The 17,996-nt window shown below is 39.8% G+C and overlaps 1 protein-coding gene across 7 annotated transcripts in view; it reads left to right on the top strand.

Moving 5' to 3' along the window:
- The window catches only part of opa1 (OPA1 mitochondrial dynamin like GTPase), a 56,889-nt gene that overhangs the window by 13,447 nt on the left and 25,446 nt on the right, over positions 1–17,996 (top strand). For all 7 annotated transcript variants that reach the window (XM_073870296.1, XM_073870294.1, XM_073870293.1 and 4 more), the window contains 20 exons: positions 1,042–1,128; positions 1,266–1,379; positions 1,705–1,785; positions 1,894–1,968; positions 2,048–2,119; positions 2,479–2,581; positions 2,665–2,792; positions 6,605–6,677; positions 6,757–6,829; positions 6,910–7,025; positions 9,876–9,940; positions 10,099–10,175; positions 10,902–11,067; positions 11,207–11,359; positions 11,443–11,551; positions 14,628–14,707; positions 14,836–14,976; positions 15,076–15,192; positions 15,808–15,901; positions 16,822–16,932. In XM_073870296.1, the coding sequence (XP_073726397.1) occupies positions 1,042–1,128; positions 1,266–1,379; positions 1,705–1,785; positions 1,894–1,968; positions 2,048–2,119; positions 2,479–2,581; positions 2,665–2,792; positions 6,605–6,677; positions 6,757–6,829; positions 6,910–7,025; positions 9,876–9,940; positions 10,099–10,175; positions 10,902–11,067; positions 11,207–11,359; positions 11,443–11,551; positions 14,628–14,707; positions 14,836–14,976; positions 15,076–15,192; positions 15,808–15,901; positions 16,822–16,932 (2,035 nt within the window). The remainder of the gene's footprint in view (positions 1–1,041; positions 1,129–1,265; positions 1,380–1,704; positions 1,786–1,893; positions 1,969–2,047; positions 2,120–2,478; positions 2,582–2,664; positions 2,793–6,604; positions 6,678–6,756; positions 6,830–6,909; positions 7,026–9,875; positions 9,941–10,098; positions 10,176–10,901; positions 11,068–11,206; positions 11,360–11,442; positions 11,552–14,627; positions 14,708–14,835; positions 14,977–15,075; positions 15,193–15,807; positions 15,902–16,821; positions 16,933–17,996) is intronic.

The following is a 17,996-nucleotide window of genomic DNA, read 5'->3' as shown; positions in this document are numbered from 1 at the left end:
TTTTTAAAATGTTGCGGAAGGTGTGTAGTGGATAATAGCGGTATTGCGGAAAGACGGAAATACTCGTCATTGGCGGGGAAGCGTTTTCTCTTGATTGACGAGATATCTCGTCAATGGCGGGGAAAGAGTTAAAGGGACACTCCACTTTTTTTGAAAGTTGGCTCATTTTCCAGCTCCCCTAGAGTTAAACATTTGGTTTTTACCATTTTGAAATCCATTCAGCTGATCTCCGGGTTTGGCGGCACCACTTTTAGCATAGCTTAGCATAATACGTTGAATCTGATTTGAAGCTGACCATTTAGCATTGCGCTCAAAAATTAACCAAAAAGTGTTTTGATATTTTTCCTATTTAAAACATGAATCTTCTGTAGTTACATCGTATACTAAGACCGACCGAAAATTAAAAGTTGTGATTTTCTAATGGAGGAGTACTTTTAGATGCTTCATAATTTCTTTGCGCCTGCTGCAGCCATTTTACATCAGCAAAGTCCTTGATTATTACGCCAGAATGAGAGTATAGTTCGTTCCTAGCCTTTTCTGCCTAGAAAATCATAACTTCTAATTTTACGTCGGTCTTAGTATACGATGTAACTACAGAAGATTCATGTTTTAAATAGAAATTATATGGAAACTCTTAGGTTACTTTTGAGCGTAATGCTAATGGTCTAATCAGATTCAATGGATTATGCTAAGCTATGCTAAAAGTGGTACCGCCAGACCCGGAGATCAGCTGAATGGATTCCAAAACGATAAAAATCAAATGTTTACCTCTAGGGTAGCTGAAAAATGAGCCTATTTTTTAAAAAACTGGAATGTCCCTTTAAAAATATCTTCATGGAACATGATCTTCACTTAATATCCTAATGAATTTTGGCATAAAAAATGTATCCATACAATGTATACTCATGCTACTTATGACTGGGTTTGTGGTCCAGGGTCACATATATGTACGAGAACCATAGCTGTTTGATCTTTTTTGTTTTCCATCTGTTGGAAAGTGATTATGCTTAACCTTTGTTTCTTGCTCATATTTCCATGTAGAAGTCTTTAATTGATTTGTACTCTGAGGTCCTGGACATCCTTTCGGATTATGATTCCAACTACAATACCCAAGATCACCTGCCACGAGTTAGTTATCTTTTATTCCTTCTGCTGGACTGTCAGATTATTACACCATACGATTCATTAATGATTTGCATGCATGCTTTCTGTATATATGGTCAGTAATAACCTGCGGTAGTTCTGTCATATCTTCGCTTGTACAGGTTGTGGTAGTTGGAGACCAGAGTGCAGGAAAGACCAGCGTGTTAGAGATGATCGCTCAAGCCAGGATCTTTCCCAGAGGCTCTGGAGAGATGATGACTAGGTCTCCTGTCAAGGTGAACTAAACAAGCAACATTCAGATACTCTACGGCCCTGTTTACACCTGGTATTAGCATCTCCATCTTGGGTGATCCAACACATTCCGCACTGATACGCCATATAAATGGATTTTGAAGAGGGGTCTCACCACATGTTGTTTCTACATACAGTACATATCACTCACTGTGTCAACTTTAAATGTGATGATGTCACATGCCTTTCAATCTTGAGCTTATCCTCCAGAACATACTTTATCCAAAGAAGCTTTTGTATTTTCTCCCTGTACTATTTGCGATGCAATATTCCGACTTACATCTCTTTAATATTACACATTTGCTGTAGGTGACGCTAAGTGAAGGAGCTCACCATGTAGCAATGTTCAAAGACAGCTCCCGTGAGTTTGACCTTGGGAAAGAGGAGGATGTAAGTCTGTTAGCTCAAGTTCATCATCAGTCTCAGCATTCACATGTCAGATCTGTGGGATGATGCCTCACTCTTTTCTTTTCTTGCCTCACTTTTTTCTTGCTTTAGCTGGCAGCCCTGAGGCATGAGATCGAGATCAGGATGAGGAAGAGCGTGAAGGAGGGGCAGACGGTCAGCCCAGAGGTGAGCTATATTCAGCAATTGCTATGTCACAATTACTTAGTATAGTATAGTAACATATTTTATCCTTTTCTTCTGTTAGACTATCTCTTTAAGTGTTAAAGGCCCGGGAATCCAGAGAATGGTGCTGGTTGACTTGCCCGGAGTCATCAGTGTAAGTTTTATACAGATTTGCGCTTTCACATGCAATAAAGCCTTGTACGACTTAATACTATTTTTAAATGCATATTTCAGTAACACTTTATATTACAGTCCTGTACTATATACCTACCCTGCAACTGTGTAACCCATATTACATACTAAATACACTGCAAAATAAAGTGCAGACCCTTTTTGACGGTCATTGACTTCATAAGTCAATAACAGTGTTAATTTGTATTAGTTGGTAGACCAGTATAGCAACACCAAGGTCATGGGTTTGATTCCAAGAAAAGACACATATTGATGAAATGTATAGCATTAATGCACAGTAATGCACTGGTTTTAATATGGCACTTTTCATTTGTGTGCAGTACTGTGACAACAGGAATGGCCGCTGACACAAAGGACACGATTTTCAGCATGAGCAGAGCTTACATGCAGAATCCAAATGCCATCATTCTCTGCATTCAGGATGAGTTTTTGCCACTTCCTTTAAAGAGTTAAAAGCACATAAACTCTGTATTAACACCTTCTGTCTGTCTCCTCTCTTTCAGGATGGCTCAGTAGATGCCGAGCGTAGTATAGTCACAGATCTGGTCAGTCAAATGGACCCTCAGGGCAAAAGGACCATCTTCGTTCTCACCAAGGTTGACCTGGCAGAAAAGAACCTGGCCAGTCCAAGCAGAGTACGAACTTTTAGACTGCTGTTTAAAAATGAAAAATCTATCATCATTTAATAATCCTCATGTTGTTACAAACCTGTATACATTTCTTTGTTCTGATGACCACAAAGGAAGATATTTTGAGGAATGTTTAAAATCAAACTGATCATGATCCACATTCGCTTCCATAGTATTATTTTTCCTACATGATACATTTTCATTTTTGGGTGAACTGTCCCTTTAAAGCTTACATAACACATGCTGTTTCTGCTTATCTCATGTTAATCTAGTACCTATAGAATAGTATTACATCCTCATATATCCAAAGAGTCTTTAGTTTTATTAGATTTTTAAAAGACAGATCAGTTATACCGATACTTTCCGAATAAACTCGACCCAATCGAGGTGTACCACGGGCGGAGCAAGTCACGAACACACAAAACATTATCCCACTATCTCTGGATAACTGATGAGTCACTACATGTTTGTGTCGTTTACATTATGTGCACTTACATGCCGATTGCCAACAAAACACAGACATTTGACGCAGTTTTACTTACCGCCTGCGACACATGACCCAGTTGGGATTGCCCAATTTCAAAGAAATCCAGCTTTAAAGGGATAGTTCACCCAGAAATGAAAATAATGTCATTAATGACTCACCCTCATGTCGTTCCAAACTCAGAAGACCTCCGTTCATCTTTGGAAACACAGTTTAAGATGTTTTGGATTTAGTCCGAGAGCTTTTTGACCCTTTATTGAAAATCTATGTACGGTATACTGTAGGGTTGTGCCGATAGACGATAGTATCGTGTATCGACGATCTTTAGACATATCGCCAATGACAGGTTTTCATGGCGATAGTCATAACGATAGTTGGCGAATGGTTACTATTATTATTATTATTATTATTATCATCATAGTTTTACATTAACACCCACATTGCATGCTTTTCCTCGCATGAGGGTTTGTGGGCTTCACTTTACGCGGAGGGCTTGTAAAGAGAGAATTCCTTCTTGCACGTACCTGCACCTAATGCGCGCGTCTTGGACTCCTTCTAGCACCCGCGTCATGACCAGCTGCGCTTCTCTCTGTCTCACGTGCACGCGCTCTCGCGTCTGTCCGAAGTCTAAACATAAACTAAAGTAGTAATCCTTATGTCTTTGTTCAGTTTAATGCGTTTCATGCGAGCTGAGGCAAACTTTACTTTTTGTTTAAAATATGACCCGCTGCATGGCGCCTCTCTCACTCTCGCGGACTTGCAGAAAGCTGTGCTCGGTCCGAAGTCAGATCACTACGTATTAATCCTGTTTATGATATGCATTTCAAGGAGTTGTAGCAACACGTCCCTCGTGTTTAAAATATGATTGTGTTTAAAATATGATCGCGTTTCGCTGGACCGATGCGTTTAAAAAGGCTCATTTGAGAGCACCACTGCTTGACTCGTGTAGTCTTCTGAAACAGCACTAAACAAATGCATTGAATTGTTTGTATGTGCGCGCACGTTTGTGTGTGTGTGTGCGCGCAGATGCATGTTTTTACAGTTAAGTATTCATGGTTAGGGTTTTAATGACGCGCTCACATTAATGGCATCAGTTTTAAGAAAGTTGCGGTCATGACGGTGTTGCTCTTGTTCTTTTTTGTCCACCCATCAAGTGACTTGTTATAATGAGTAAAAAAAAATGAGTAAACTACTGCCCCGCCCTCCGATACTATCGCGAATCGCCGATCTCACAGGCTGACGATAGGACGATCTCAAAATGGGGCATATCGCCCAACACTAGTATACTGTCCATGTCCAGAAAGGTAATAAAAACATCATCAAAGTAGTCCATGTGACATCAGTTAGAATATGTTGAAGCATCGGAAATACATTTTGGTCCAAAAATAACAAAAATTATGACTTTATTCAGCATTGTCTTCTCTTCCGGTACTGTTGTGAGGCGCATGCACGAGACTGAAGTCGCGTGACTGCAGTGATGCGGATGACGTACGCCGTGGCTGACGTGTTATGTGGTGCGCCCCAGCTGTTTTTTTGTGTGAGCCCGGGCTTTGTTTACAGTCTGAGGGAGACGCATGCTGTAAGTTAAAAAAAAACACTTTGCAAACATGTCTGAGGATAACACATCAGCCGCGTCACTGCAGTCACATGACTTTAGTCTCGTGCATGTGGTTCACAACAGAACCGGAAGAGAAGACGATGCTGAATAAAGTCATAATTTTTGTTATTTTTTGACCAAAATGTATTTCCGATGCTTCAACACATTCTAACTGACCCACTGATGTCACACTTTGATGATGTTTTTGTTGCCTTTCTGGACATGGACAGTGTGCCGTACATGGATTTTCAATGAAGGGTCAGCAAGCTCTTGGACTAAATCTAAAACATCTTAAACTGTGTTTCTGAAGATGAACGAAGGTCTTCTGAGTTTGGAACGACATGAGGGTGATTAATTAATGACATTTTTGTCATTTTTTGGTGAACTAACCCTTTAAACAAACACACTTGCACAAATCCGCTGCTAGCCTGGATAAACAAATCATATCCATTGTTTCCATAAGACCAGGTTCATTGGGAAGCGGAACATGCTTAAATTTCCCTCACAAACAACAACACACTTCTCTGGTGACGTTGATTTCGTATCAGCTCTTGGTTGGCGCTATAGAGACAGAGCGCAGCGCGTCATAACCTGAAAACCACACCCACCGGGGGGGAAAGCAATCCAACCGTCTCCATTGACTTTGTATTGCGAGAGGACGCCGCCTTGTCATTTCTGGCTAATAACAAAAAACTGAATAATGCCTAAAAGCTGCTGTGTGACAATATGTACAGCTAACAAGCCAAAGAACCCAGAAATAAGTTTTTATAAGCTGTCGAGCCGCAAAACCCAGCCCCCAAGGAGAACAAAGTGGATCGCCGACTACGTTTCCCCCTATTGGACGCAGTTTTACTAATAGGAGTACTATGAAAAGTTGCCTGTTTCCATTTCTGTGTCTTTAAGCGCTCGTTTTTTTGAAGTTGAAAGCTTATAAAAACGTATTTGTTTTTTTGGGTTGTTAGATGTACACCTTGTCACACAGCAGCTTTTAGGTATTAATCTGTTTTTAAGTTTAATCTGTAAATAAGTTTTTATAAGCTGTCGACCCCAAAAAACGAGCGTTCAAAGACACAGAAATGGACACAGGCAACTTTTCATAGTAATACTATTAGTAGAACTGCGTCCAATAGGGGGAAACGTAGTCGGCGATCCACTTTATTCTCCTTAAAGGGTGGGTTTTACGGCTCGACAGCTTATAAAAACTTATTTCTGGGTTCTTTGGCTTGTTAGCTGTACATATTGTCACACAGCAGCTTTTAGGCATTATTCAGTTTTTTGATATAAGCCAGAAATGACAAGGAGGCGGCTTCTCGCAATACAAAGTCAATGGAGACGGTTGGATTGCGTTCCCCCCCCCAGTGGGCGTGGTTTTCACATTTGCATAACTGCGCTCTGTCTCTATTCCAAATAAAAAGTGCCCATATAAGGACTTCCACTATACTTCAAACACTGAAATTGTTGAAATAAAGCTAAATCTTACGTATAAATCTATCAAGTTCAAAATAAACTTTATGAAACTTGTACGAACCCTGGCGACGTAAACACTCTTAAACAGTGTTAATAAGTCAGAATGCTTGAAATTGCTTTAGACTCCCTTTAATGCGTATGTCTGATAGTAGGTGTTATTCATGGTATTAGCCACTAGAGGGAGCATTTGCTTTTGCATTTGCTCACACACTATAAGAACTATAGCCTTTTGTTCAGACCTATACATGTATTATTTGTTCTCCTTGCAGAATCCAGCAAATAGTTGAAGGAAAATTATTCCCAATGAAGGCATTAGGCTACTTCGCTGTAGTAACTGGCAAAGGTAAACATCAGATCTTTTGTGAAAAGTCTCATTTCTGCTTCTTTGCATTTGTAACGAACTTTTAAACCCATGTTTTTAGGCAGTACTAATGAGAGCATAGACTCGATAAAGGACTATGAAGAGGACTTCTTCCAGAACTCAAGACTGCTGAGGTAGGAGCCATACAGTACAGTCTTATTTTTCTGTGATCGGTCATTTGTTTTGATTGGACAATCTCTACCCACTGTTACAGAGATGGCATGTTGAAAGCTCATCAGGTGACCACGAAGAACCTGAGTCTTGCTGTGTCCGACTGCTTCTGGAAGATGGTCAGAGAGTCAGTGGAACAACAAGCTGATGCCTTCAAAGGTAAGACGGAGAGATTCAGGCTATGTCTGCACTAATTCAGATACATTTGAAAACAGCGTTTTCCTCTTCGTCCAGACACTATGCTTTCAGGCCTTTTGCTCGATCTCTGCTATTTTTAGTCTCTTAATAAGATGATGATTTTTAAGGGCATTTTAAGAACCAGTGTACGCAGCTCTCAGGAGACCCAGTAAATAAACCTTAATAGAAACCAAACCAACAGCACTTAACTCACCTCAGCAGAGCTGTGCGTGCGGATTCCTGTCACGCCTCACCTCAGCTCGGACGTTCAGCGGCGGGTGTGCTGCAGACCTCCTCGCTGCCAATTAACAGGCCAGCCCTGCAAACGCTCTGCCTCTAGATTTATTGCCTGACCCGGGACGCTCCTCAAACCTTTGTGTGGGCTATCGATCTCGGCAGTTGCACCGGGGCCCGTCCGATAACCAGAGCAATTAGCGTCATCTCCATTGTGTGAGTTAGGCGGCCGGCCGTGTGTGTGCTGGGGACTTGGGTTCCCCGGGGGATGTTGGGTTGCTGATACAGTGCACGCCTGGCTCCGGGTACATTGATCACGTCCGTGGTGCAGTCTGTCTAGAGTCCCTATAGAGAAGAGAGGTGCAGGGAGATGGGGGGGTGTTTGAGGAACAAAGCTGTTGTCATTGGAAAAAGTTTAAGTCAAAGTTCACACTGTTTTTTGGTCTGTCTGTCTGTCCATCTCTTCATTTGTCAGTCTATTTCTCCATTTATCTGTCTATTTCTGCATTTGTCTATCTATCTCTCCATTTTTCTGTCTATCTCGGCATTATTCTGTCCATCTCTTCATTTGTCTGTCTATTTCTCCATTTGTCTGTCTATTTCTGCATTTATCTGTCTATCTCTGCATTTGTCTATCTATCTCTCCATTTGTCTGTCTATCTCTCCATTTGTCTGTCTATCTCTACATTTGTCAGTCTTTTTCTCCATTTGTCAGTCTATTTCTCCATTTATCTGTCTATTTCTGCATTTGTCTATCTATCTCTCCATTTGTCTGTCTATCTCTGCATTATTCTGTCCATCTCTTCATTTGTCTGTCTATTTCTCCATTTGTCTGTCTATCTCTGCATTTGTCTATCTATCTCTGCATTTGTCTGTCTATCTCTGCATTTGTCTATCCATCTCTCCATCTATTCATCTGTCTATCTATCCATCCCTCCATTTGTCTATCTATCTCTCCATTTGTCTGTCTATCTCTGCATTTGTCTATCCCTCTCTCCATCTATTCATCTGTCTATCTATCCATCTCTCCATTTGTCTATCTATCTCTCTATTTGACTGTTTATCTCTCCATTTGTCTATCCATCTCTCCATCTATTCATCTGTCTATCTATCCATCTCTCCATTTGTCTATCTATCTCTCCTTTTGTCTGTCTATCTCTCCATCTATCTATCTGTCTGTCTGTCTCTCCATCTGTCTGTCTGTGTATCTCTATTTGTTTATCTAACTTTCCATTTGTCTGTCTATCCATCTGTCCATCTATCTATCTGTCTGTCCAACTCTCCATTTGTCTTTCTATCTCTCAATTTGCTTATCTATCTTTCCATTTGTCTATCCATCTCTCCATCTGTTTGTTTGTTTGTCTGTCTGTCTGCATGTCTGTCTGTCCATCTCTCCATTTGTCACTCCATCTCTCTATTTGTCCATCCATCTCTCCATTTGTCTTTCTATCTCTCCTTTTGTCTGTCTATCTCTCCATCTATCTATATGTCTGTCTGTGTATCTCTATTTGTTTATCTATCTTTCCATTTGTCTGTCTATCCATCTGTCCAACTCTCCATTTGTCTTTCTATCTCTCAATTTGCTTATCTATCTTTCCATTTGTCTATCCATCTCTCCATCTGTTTGTTTGTTTGTCTGTCTGTCTGCATGTCTGTCTGTCTGTCCATCTCTCAATTTGTTCATCCATCTCTCAATTTGTTCATCCATCTCTCTATTTGTCCATCCATCTCTCCATTTGTCCATCCATCTTTCCAGTTATCTATCTGTATGTCTGTCCATCTCTTCATCTTTCCAGGTATCTATTTGTCTGTTTGTCCATCTCTCCATTTGTTTATCTATCTTTCCATTTGTCTATCTATCTTTCCATCTATTTGTCTGTATGTCTGTCTGCATGTTCGTCCGTCTGTCTGTCCTCCTCTCCATTTGTCTATCCATCTCTTCGTTTGTCCATCCATCTCTCTATTTGTCCATCCATCTCTCCATCTGTCTGTCCATCTCTCCATTTGTCCATCCATATTTACAGTTATCTATCTGTCTGTCTGTCCATCTCTCCATTTGTTTATCTATCTTTCCATTTGTCTATCTTTTTGTCTGTCTGTCTGTCTGTCTGTCTGTCTGCATGTTTGTTCGTCTGTCTGTCAGTCCATCTCTCCATTTGTCCATCCATCTATCCATTTGTCTATCCATCTCTTCATTTGTCTATCTATCTATTTGTCTACCTGTTTCTCCATTCATCTATCTGTCCGTCTGTACATCTCTCTGTCTGTCTGTCTGTCTGTCTGTCTATCTCTCTGTGTCTGTCTATTTTTTCATTTGTCTGTCTATTTATCTTTCCATCTATCTATCTGTCTCTGTCCAACCCTCCATTTGTCTGTCCATCTCTCAATTTGTTTATCTATTTGTCCATTTGTCTAGCTATCTCTCCATCTGTCTGTCTGTCTTCATGTCCATCTGTCTGGCCATCTCTCCATCCAACCTTCCATCCATTCATCTATCTATGATATCTTTCTAAATAATGTGCACTGTCTGAAGACTCTTAAGCTGTTTTTCTAGGTGATCTCTGCTAATCAAGTAAACTTTCCTCCCTCACTGAACAGCATCCCGATTTAATCTGGAGACTGAATGGAAGAACAACTACCCTCGCTTACGAGAGCTTGATAGGGTAAGAGTAAACTCTTGTTTGGCATCACATCTATTTTAATTGGAACTTAAAGACACAGGTCACCCAAAAAATTTAAAATTCTGCCATCTACCCCTCATCATGTTGCTTAAAACCTGTATGACTTCCTATACCATGCTTTACAATGCTCTTTCCCACAGAACGAGCTCTTTGAAAAGGCCAAAAACGAGATCTTGGATGAGGTGATCAGCTTGAGTCAGGTTACACCAAAACACTGGTGAGCTCTCTTTCAGTGAATTACAAAATAAAAATCTTTTTCAAGGAAAATCAATATTACCTTTATGGCCCCGTTTTATATGCTACTAAATTTATCATTGGCATTCTGACACATTAAAATTAAAGGTCATAACGCTGAACATTGTGCAAAAAGCATTCAATGTGTATTGTGCTCATCAACACAACCACGCAATAATAGCAATTTTCATCGCCTTCAACTCATCATCATTGCCTGACAGAAATCACACTCTGCCCCTCCATCTCATGACTTTGGGGCTGACTCCACCATCAGAATGCAGAGCCGCAGGCTGTATGTAGAGTTATGAACCTGAAACCCAGAGGAACAAGCTAAATGAAACGGATCAGATGTTTGTAGGGGATGCAGTGTGCTCCATCAGCCTCTCAAATCAATGGCATGATGAATAGCTGGAGGGTGGCTTCTCTGAGCATCTCTAGTTTGTTGTGTGTATATTGACATAACACGATAGAACAAAGCAAACAGGAAGCTGTGATGTATGAGCATCTTTATATGATAAATGAGTTTGAACATCACCCCCCAGAATATTCCCATCTTTGTCATAATGTCAGTGCTCATACTTTCCACGCGACTGTTTGGAATCATTAAACACTTTTTAATTTTATTTGTTGATATATTTGTCAGATTATTATTAGTATATTGTTTGTATTGTTTTTTTAACTATATGGTTTTAATTTCTGTCTGTTTCAGGGAAGCCATCTTGCAGAAGAAGCTTTGGGAGAGGGTCTCAACGCATGTTATCGAGAACATATACCTGCCTGCTGCCCAGACCATGAACTCAGGCACCTTCAACACCACTGTAGACATCAAACTCAAACAATGGACTGATAAACAACTTCCTCATAAAGCACTAGAGGTTGCAACGCTAAAGTATTTACCAATTACCAAAGTGCTAGTGGTTGGAAGTTGCCACAGAGATCTTAGTATACCGCAAATATACTTCTTGAACGTGTGTGTGTGTGTGTGTGTGTTTGCCTGCTTGGCTGCAATTGTAGGTTGCATGGGAGACGTTGCAGGAAGAGTTTGCCCGCTTTATGGCAGAATACAAAGGGAAAGACCAGGATGACATCTTTGATAAGCTTAAGGAAGCTGTTAAGGAGGAGAGCATCAAACGGCACAAGTGGAACGAAAGAGCAATGGATAGCTTGGTAATATCTTGTTACCTGAAAGAGTGACATTTACTGTTTTTGAGTGCTGTTAGTAAGTGTTACTCGTGTATGTGTGTATGCAGAGAGTGATTCAACACAATGCTCTGGAGGATCGCTCTATCACAGACAAGCCTCAGTGGGATGCTGCTATTCAGTTCATGGAGGAAACGCTACAGTCTCGTCTAAAAGACAGTATGATCAACACCAAAACTGCTCAGACAAATTCATATCTGTCTGTCTGTCTTTCTTTCTTTTCTTCCTATCATCTTTTCCTGCCCATCTTCCTTCATTTCTTCTGTTCTTTCTTCCTTCCTTTTTTACCTTCTTTCCCTCCTTTATCATCTTTTCCTATCTTCCCTCTACCATCTCTTTTTTTCCTATATTCCTTCCTTTCTATCTTCCCTCCCTATATAATCTTTTTCTTCCCATCTTCCTTTCCTTCCTTCTCTCTAGCATCTTCTCTTTTCCATTTCCTTCCTTCCTTCCTTTCTATCTTCATTCCCTCCCTCTATCATCTTTTCCTATTTTCCTTCCTTCCCTCTATCATCTTCTCTTCACATCTTTCTTTCTTCCTTCATTTATGTTTTCCTTTCCTCTCTCTATAATCTTTTCCTTCCCATCTTTCTTTCTTTTTTTCTTTCTTTTTTTCTTTCTATCTTTCTTCTCTCTTTTCAATCCAATCTTCATTTCCTCCCTCTATCATCTTTTCCTTCCTATCTTCCTTCCCTCCTTCCTTTCTTTCTTCCTTTCTATCTTCATTCCCTCCCTCTATCATCTTTTCCTATTTTCCTTCCTTCCCTCTATCATCTTTTCTTCTCATCTTCCTTTCTTTTATTCTTCCCTCCTTCCTTTCTTTCAATCTTCCTTTCCCCCTTCTCTTCCTTCCGTCCTTCCTTTCTATCTTCCCTCCCTATATAATCTTTTTCTTCCCATCTTCCTTTCCTTCCTTCTCTCTATCATCTTCTCTTTTCCATTTCCTTCCTTCCTTCCTTTCTATCTTCATTCCCTCCCTCTATCATCTTTTCCTATTTTACTTCCTTCTCTCTATCATCTTCTCTTCACATCTTTCTTTCTTCCTTCATTTATGTTTTCCTTTCCTCTCTCTATCATCTTTTCCTTCTCATCTTTCTTTCTTTTTTTCTTTCTTTCTTTCTTCTCTCTTTTCAATCCAATCTTCCTTTCCTCACTCTATCATCTTTTCCTTTCTATCTTCCTTCCCTCCTTCCTTCCTTTCTTTCTTCCTTTCTATCTTCATTCCCTCCCTCTATCATCTTTTCCTATTTTCCTTCCTTCCCTCTATCATCTTCTCTTCACATCTTCCTTTCTTTTTATTTTTCCCCCCTTCCTGTCTTTCAATCTTCCTTTCCCCCCTTCTCTTCCTTCCGTCCTTCCTTTCTATCTTCCCTCCCTATATAATCTTTTTCTTCCCATCTTCCTTTCCTTCCTTCTCTCTATCATCTTCTCTTTTCCATTTCCTTCCTTCCTTCCTTTCTATCTTCATTCCCTCCCTCTATCATCTTTTCCTATTTTACTTCCTTCTCTCTATCATCTTCTCTTCACATCTTCCTTTCTTCCTTCATTTTTGTTTTCCTTTCCTCTCTCTATCATCTTTTCCTTCTCATCTTTCATTCTTTCTTTCTTTTCTTTCTTTCTTTCTTTCTTTCTTTCTTTCTTTCTTTCTTTCTTTCTTTCTTTCTTTCTTTCTTTCTTTCTTTCTTTCTTTCTTTCTTTCTTCTCTCTTTTCAATCCAATCTTCCTTTCCTCCCTCTATCATCTTTTCTTTTTTTAGCAGCTATATGCATTTTTTTAATCATAAACATTAAATCAGGGGTGTCCAGCCTATTTTGTGTGGCAATCTACTTTTAAAATGATAAAGCCGACAAGACCTACCTGCTAAAAACATTTTTTAACAAAACACTGTTACATTTTTTAATAACACTTTAAATGTGTGAGGAGGACTACCTCTACGTTGAAATTAGGCCTGTCACCATTACTCCATTCTTTTTGAGGAGTTAAAAAAAATCCTTGAGTACATGCCGAGTACTCCTTATAGCGGAGATGCGGTTTTGATGAAATAAACTAGAAAATGACAACATTATCAGAAGCATCTCTCTCTCTCTCGTTCGGTCGATCGATCGATCGCACGCACATACATCGAGCGTGTGGATCAACTCCTGCATGAAGGCAAGAATGTGCATCTAAATTTCGGAAGTTAGACGACTCCGCTGCAGCGGGCAGGTATAAGATTTATAAAAACACACTTGAGAAGAAATGCGCAGCAACGCAAAAAGACTTGTTTCTAAGACCATAATGCCAATTTGGCGCTTTGTTTTCCAAAGCTCGTGGAGGCGTGGAGCAGCATACACAGTTATTAACTTATGTGCGATCTACCGGCATTGCATTTGCGATCGACTGGTCGTATTGGACACCCCTGCATTAAATGTTTTAATGAACAGTACCTTAAATAAGAACATTAAATGCACACATAAGCAACGCATTAAAACACAGTGCACCTGTTACTGCCTTCCGCCACGCCTTCTCGTGCAAAAACCAATGTTGCATGCGCGCGCCTGCGTCAATCTGATTCTGGCTGGACAGAATTTACAGTGAGTTTTCAAAATCACGATAATCAAACACGGTTGTTATGATAATTACACTTTAAACGATAATACTAACCGTCAGGAAATTTTATCATGGTTAATCGTGAAACCGGTAATCGTCCCATCCCTACTTCCTTCCTTCCACCTACTTTTCCTTCCTAACTTCCTTTCTTTCTCTCTTCCTTCTGCTCTTCCTTCTATCTACTTCTTCTCCTTCATTCCTTCTACTTTTCCCTCCTTTCTTTCTTTCTTTCTTTTTATCTTCCTTCCCTCACTCTATCATCTTTTCTTTCCCATCTTTCTTCCTTCCTTTCTTTCTTTCTCTCTTCCTTCTGCTTTTCCCTCCTTCCATCTACTTTTCCTTCCTTCCTTTCTTTCTATCTTCCTTCCTTTCCTCCCTCACTCTATCATGTTTACCTATCTTCCTTCCCTCACTCTATCATCTTTTACTTCCCATCTTTCTTCCTTTCTTTTTTCCATACTTCCCTTATTTTATCATCTTTTCCTTCCCATCTTCTTTTATTCCTTATTTATTTCATTTTTTACTCTTTCTTGTTTTCTTCCTTCATTCCTTTTTGTTCTTTCTTTTTTTCTTCCTTCATTTTTTTCTTTCCAACCATACTTCCATCCCTTCTATTGACTGTGTGACCTGTATGGTTGTGTTGCAGCTGAATCAGTAATAGAAGATATGGTGGGTCCAGACTGGAAGCAGCGGTGGTTAAGGTGGACGAATCGAACAGCAGAGCAGGTAAGACCGACAATGCTCACCGTCACTTCCTTCATACAGTGTTCTGTCCATTTATCATATCCATGCAACCACGTTTCAAAGTCACCGTATGTGATGATAATGCACAATTGTTGTTTTACGTACTGCAGCACATTCGCAACGAAACTAAAAACGAGCTGGAGCGTCTGCTGAAGCTTCACGATGATCACACCGCCTACCTGGCCAACGACGAGGTCACCACAGTGCGTAAAAACCTTGAGGCCCGAGGGGTGGAGGTGGACCCCGTTCTGGTCAGTGAGACCCTAACCAGAAATATCTGACGTTGCTTAAATGTGTATGTGTTATATTATTGTTCTCATTAACTTTTCAAATATTTTACATTTCTGTAGATCAAGGACACGTGGCACCAGCTTTATCGACGTCACTTCCTGCAAAAGTCTTTGCTTCATTGTAACCTCTGCCGGCGAGGCTTCTACTACTACCAGAGGCACTTTGTAGACTCTGAGGTAAAAAGACTGACAGGTTGACAGACTTTTTAGATTTGTAAGGGGATAAAATTCCTGCCTTGTCTTGTTTTCCAAGTACAAGACAGTTTTAGTATAATGTAATAGCTGTCTGTGATTGTGTCGGATCATATTTTGATACAATTCCAAATGTAGTTTTACCCTACAGGTGTTTATGGTTTTTCCTTAGTCAAATTGTTGAATATTTTAAGTGTGAGTGCTGGGCAAAGATTAATCGCGATTAATCGCATACAAAATAAAAGTGATTTTTGCATAAGATATGAGTGTGTGCTGTGTGTAATTATTATGTATATATAAATACACACACATTCATCTATGTATTTAAGAAACATTTACAGGTGTATATTTATTTATATTTTTATATATTCTATGTTAGATATTAACACTAAAAAATGGATATATAAATAAAAATGTTCTGAAATGTATATATGTACGTGTCTGTGTTTAAATATACATAATTATTACACATAGCACAGACACATATATTATGCAAAAATGCACTTTTATTTTGTATGCGACTAATCGTGATTAATCTTTGCCCAACACTAAAAAGACTTTAAGTAAAGCATTAACAGTACTCATTTTTTTATGTTCCAGCTGGAGTGTAATGACGTAGTTCTGTTCTGGAGGATCCAGAGGATGTTGGCCATCACAGCCAATACTCTTCGACAACAACTCACCAATACAGAGGGTACGTCTCTGAATTGTCACCTCCTTTAAAGAGACACTCCACTTTTTTTGAAAATATGCTCATTTTCCAGCTCCCCACCGTTTTGGAATCCACCCAGCCGATCTCCGGGTCAGGCGCCAGCACTTTTAGCATAGCTTAGCACAATCCATTGAATCTGATCAGACCATTTAGCATCGCGCTTAAAAATAACTAAAGAGTTTATATATTTTTTCTATTTAAAACTTGACTCTTCTGTAGTTACATCGTAAGAACGACTGTAAATTAAAAGTTGTGATTTTCTAGGCAGATATGGCTAGGAACTATACTCTCATTCTGGCGTAATAATCAAAGACTTTGCTGCTGTAACATGGCTGCAGGAGGCGCAATGATATTACGTAACAGTCGAAAATAGTCCCCTTAGTATCTTTCAATAGCAGGGGACTATTTTTTGGCACTATGTAATATCATTGCGCCTCCTGCAGCCATGTTACAGCATCAAAGTCGTTGATTATTACGCCAGAATGAGAGTATAGTTCCTAGCCATATCTGCCTAGAAAATCGCAACTTTTATTTTTCTGTCGGTCTTAGTACACAATGTAACTCCAGAAGAGTCAAGTTTTAATTAGGAAAAATATCGAAACTCTTTGGTTGTTTTTTAGGCACGATGCTAATGGTCTAATCAGATTCAATTGATTATGCTAAGCTATGCTAAAAGTGGTAGCGCCAGACCCAGAGATCAGCTGAATGGATTTCAAAAAGGTAAAAATCTAATGTTTAGCTCTATGGGAGCTGGAAAATGAGCCTATTTCCAAAAAAGTGCAATGTCCCTTTAAATATGTCTTTAGTTTTTGTTGCTTAACACAATAAGCCAGTAATGGAGAATATCGGGAGCTTATTGCCTTCTACTTAAATAAGTGATTGTTTATTGGTTGGGTTCACAGTTCGCAGACTTGAGAAGAACGTTAAAGAAGTGTTGGAGGACTTCGGTGAGGATACCGAAAAGAAAGTCCAGCTGATCACAGGCAGGAGGGTTCAGCTGGCAGAAGACCTCAGTAAGTTGATGCCCATTCCTGCTTTCATCTCTGTTTGTAACCCTTAACGTCAGTGTGACCGGTCGACCACTAGAGAGCAGTGTTGTTTTGCTAGTCAGAGCAGTTTAAAGCGTGTGAGCAGTTTTATTAAAGTCAGATTTCACTCCATCATTTAAATAGGAATTTTTCTTGTTGCATTTTTTTTTCAAATCATCCTGTTGTGTAGGGTTTCCACACTCATGGCAGACTTTCAAATATCTTTTTTGAGTGCAATCGAAATGATTTAATAATCCTTATCCAGTAAAGGACTCGAAACCATGGTGGGTCCTTTCATAAGACCAACATTTTGAATTTTTCAGTTTAAAAATCAAGACCTGCATTTTGTGTGTATTTGTGTTTTGTTTTAATCATTTCCTTTTGCACATCAAGCATAGTAAGGCCAAAATAAAACTGGACATTTAGATTTCCATTCCAATCTTTTTTTGTCTACCTTGTACTACTACAGGGCATGGATGTCTTTCCACACACACTCCTTTCTCTCACACTCCCTCCTTTTTTCTTTTCCTTCCTCTGTTGAGGCTTGAGCCCCTAATTGCCCTTTGCAGTGTGGGAGACGGTGTGAGATCTCACTGCCTGCTGTCTGTCATGTCTTCAGCCCTGGTAACTGTTAAACACTCTGTTGATTAAAGCGGCAATTAGTGGAGGCACGACTGACATGCTCAGACTTGATCAGACACCGACTCTCGGCTCGCGCACACGCTCATATATATCTTAGTGCTGTCATTACTCTGATAACACAGAGTGATGTAATGGCCCTGCCGCCCAGGTTAGTGTGTGCCGAGACACAATGGTCAGACTGCTCATGTGGCGTCTGCCTTTCGCTTGAGTCATAAAGAGCCTCTTTGCCTTTTCAATGAAGAATTTCCTTGCGTATCTAAGAGCTGTTGTCTCCAAATGCTTAGAGGAAAGTGAACAGTGTTGATTTTATCAAGGAGGCTCCATCTCTTTTGAACTGATTGACTAGTGGATGGGAAGTGGTTTGTTTTAAGCATAAGGGGAAAGTCAAATCCTCTTTTTATGGAGAT

The sequence above is a fragment of the Misgurnus anguillicaudatus genome, chromosome 8, assembly GCF_027580225.2.
Source record: "Misgurnus anguillicaudatus chromosome 8, ASM2758022v2, whole genome shotgun sequence".
NCBI lineage: Eukaryota > Metazoa > Chordata > Actinopteri > Cypriniformes > Cobitidae > Misgurnus > Misgurnus anguillicaudatus.
This window is presented reverse-complemented; position numbering and strand designations above follow the sequence as displayed.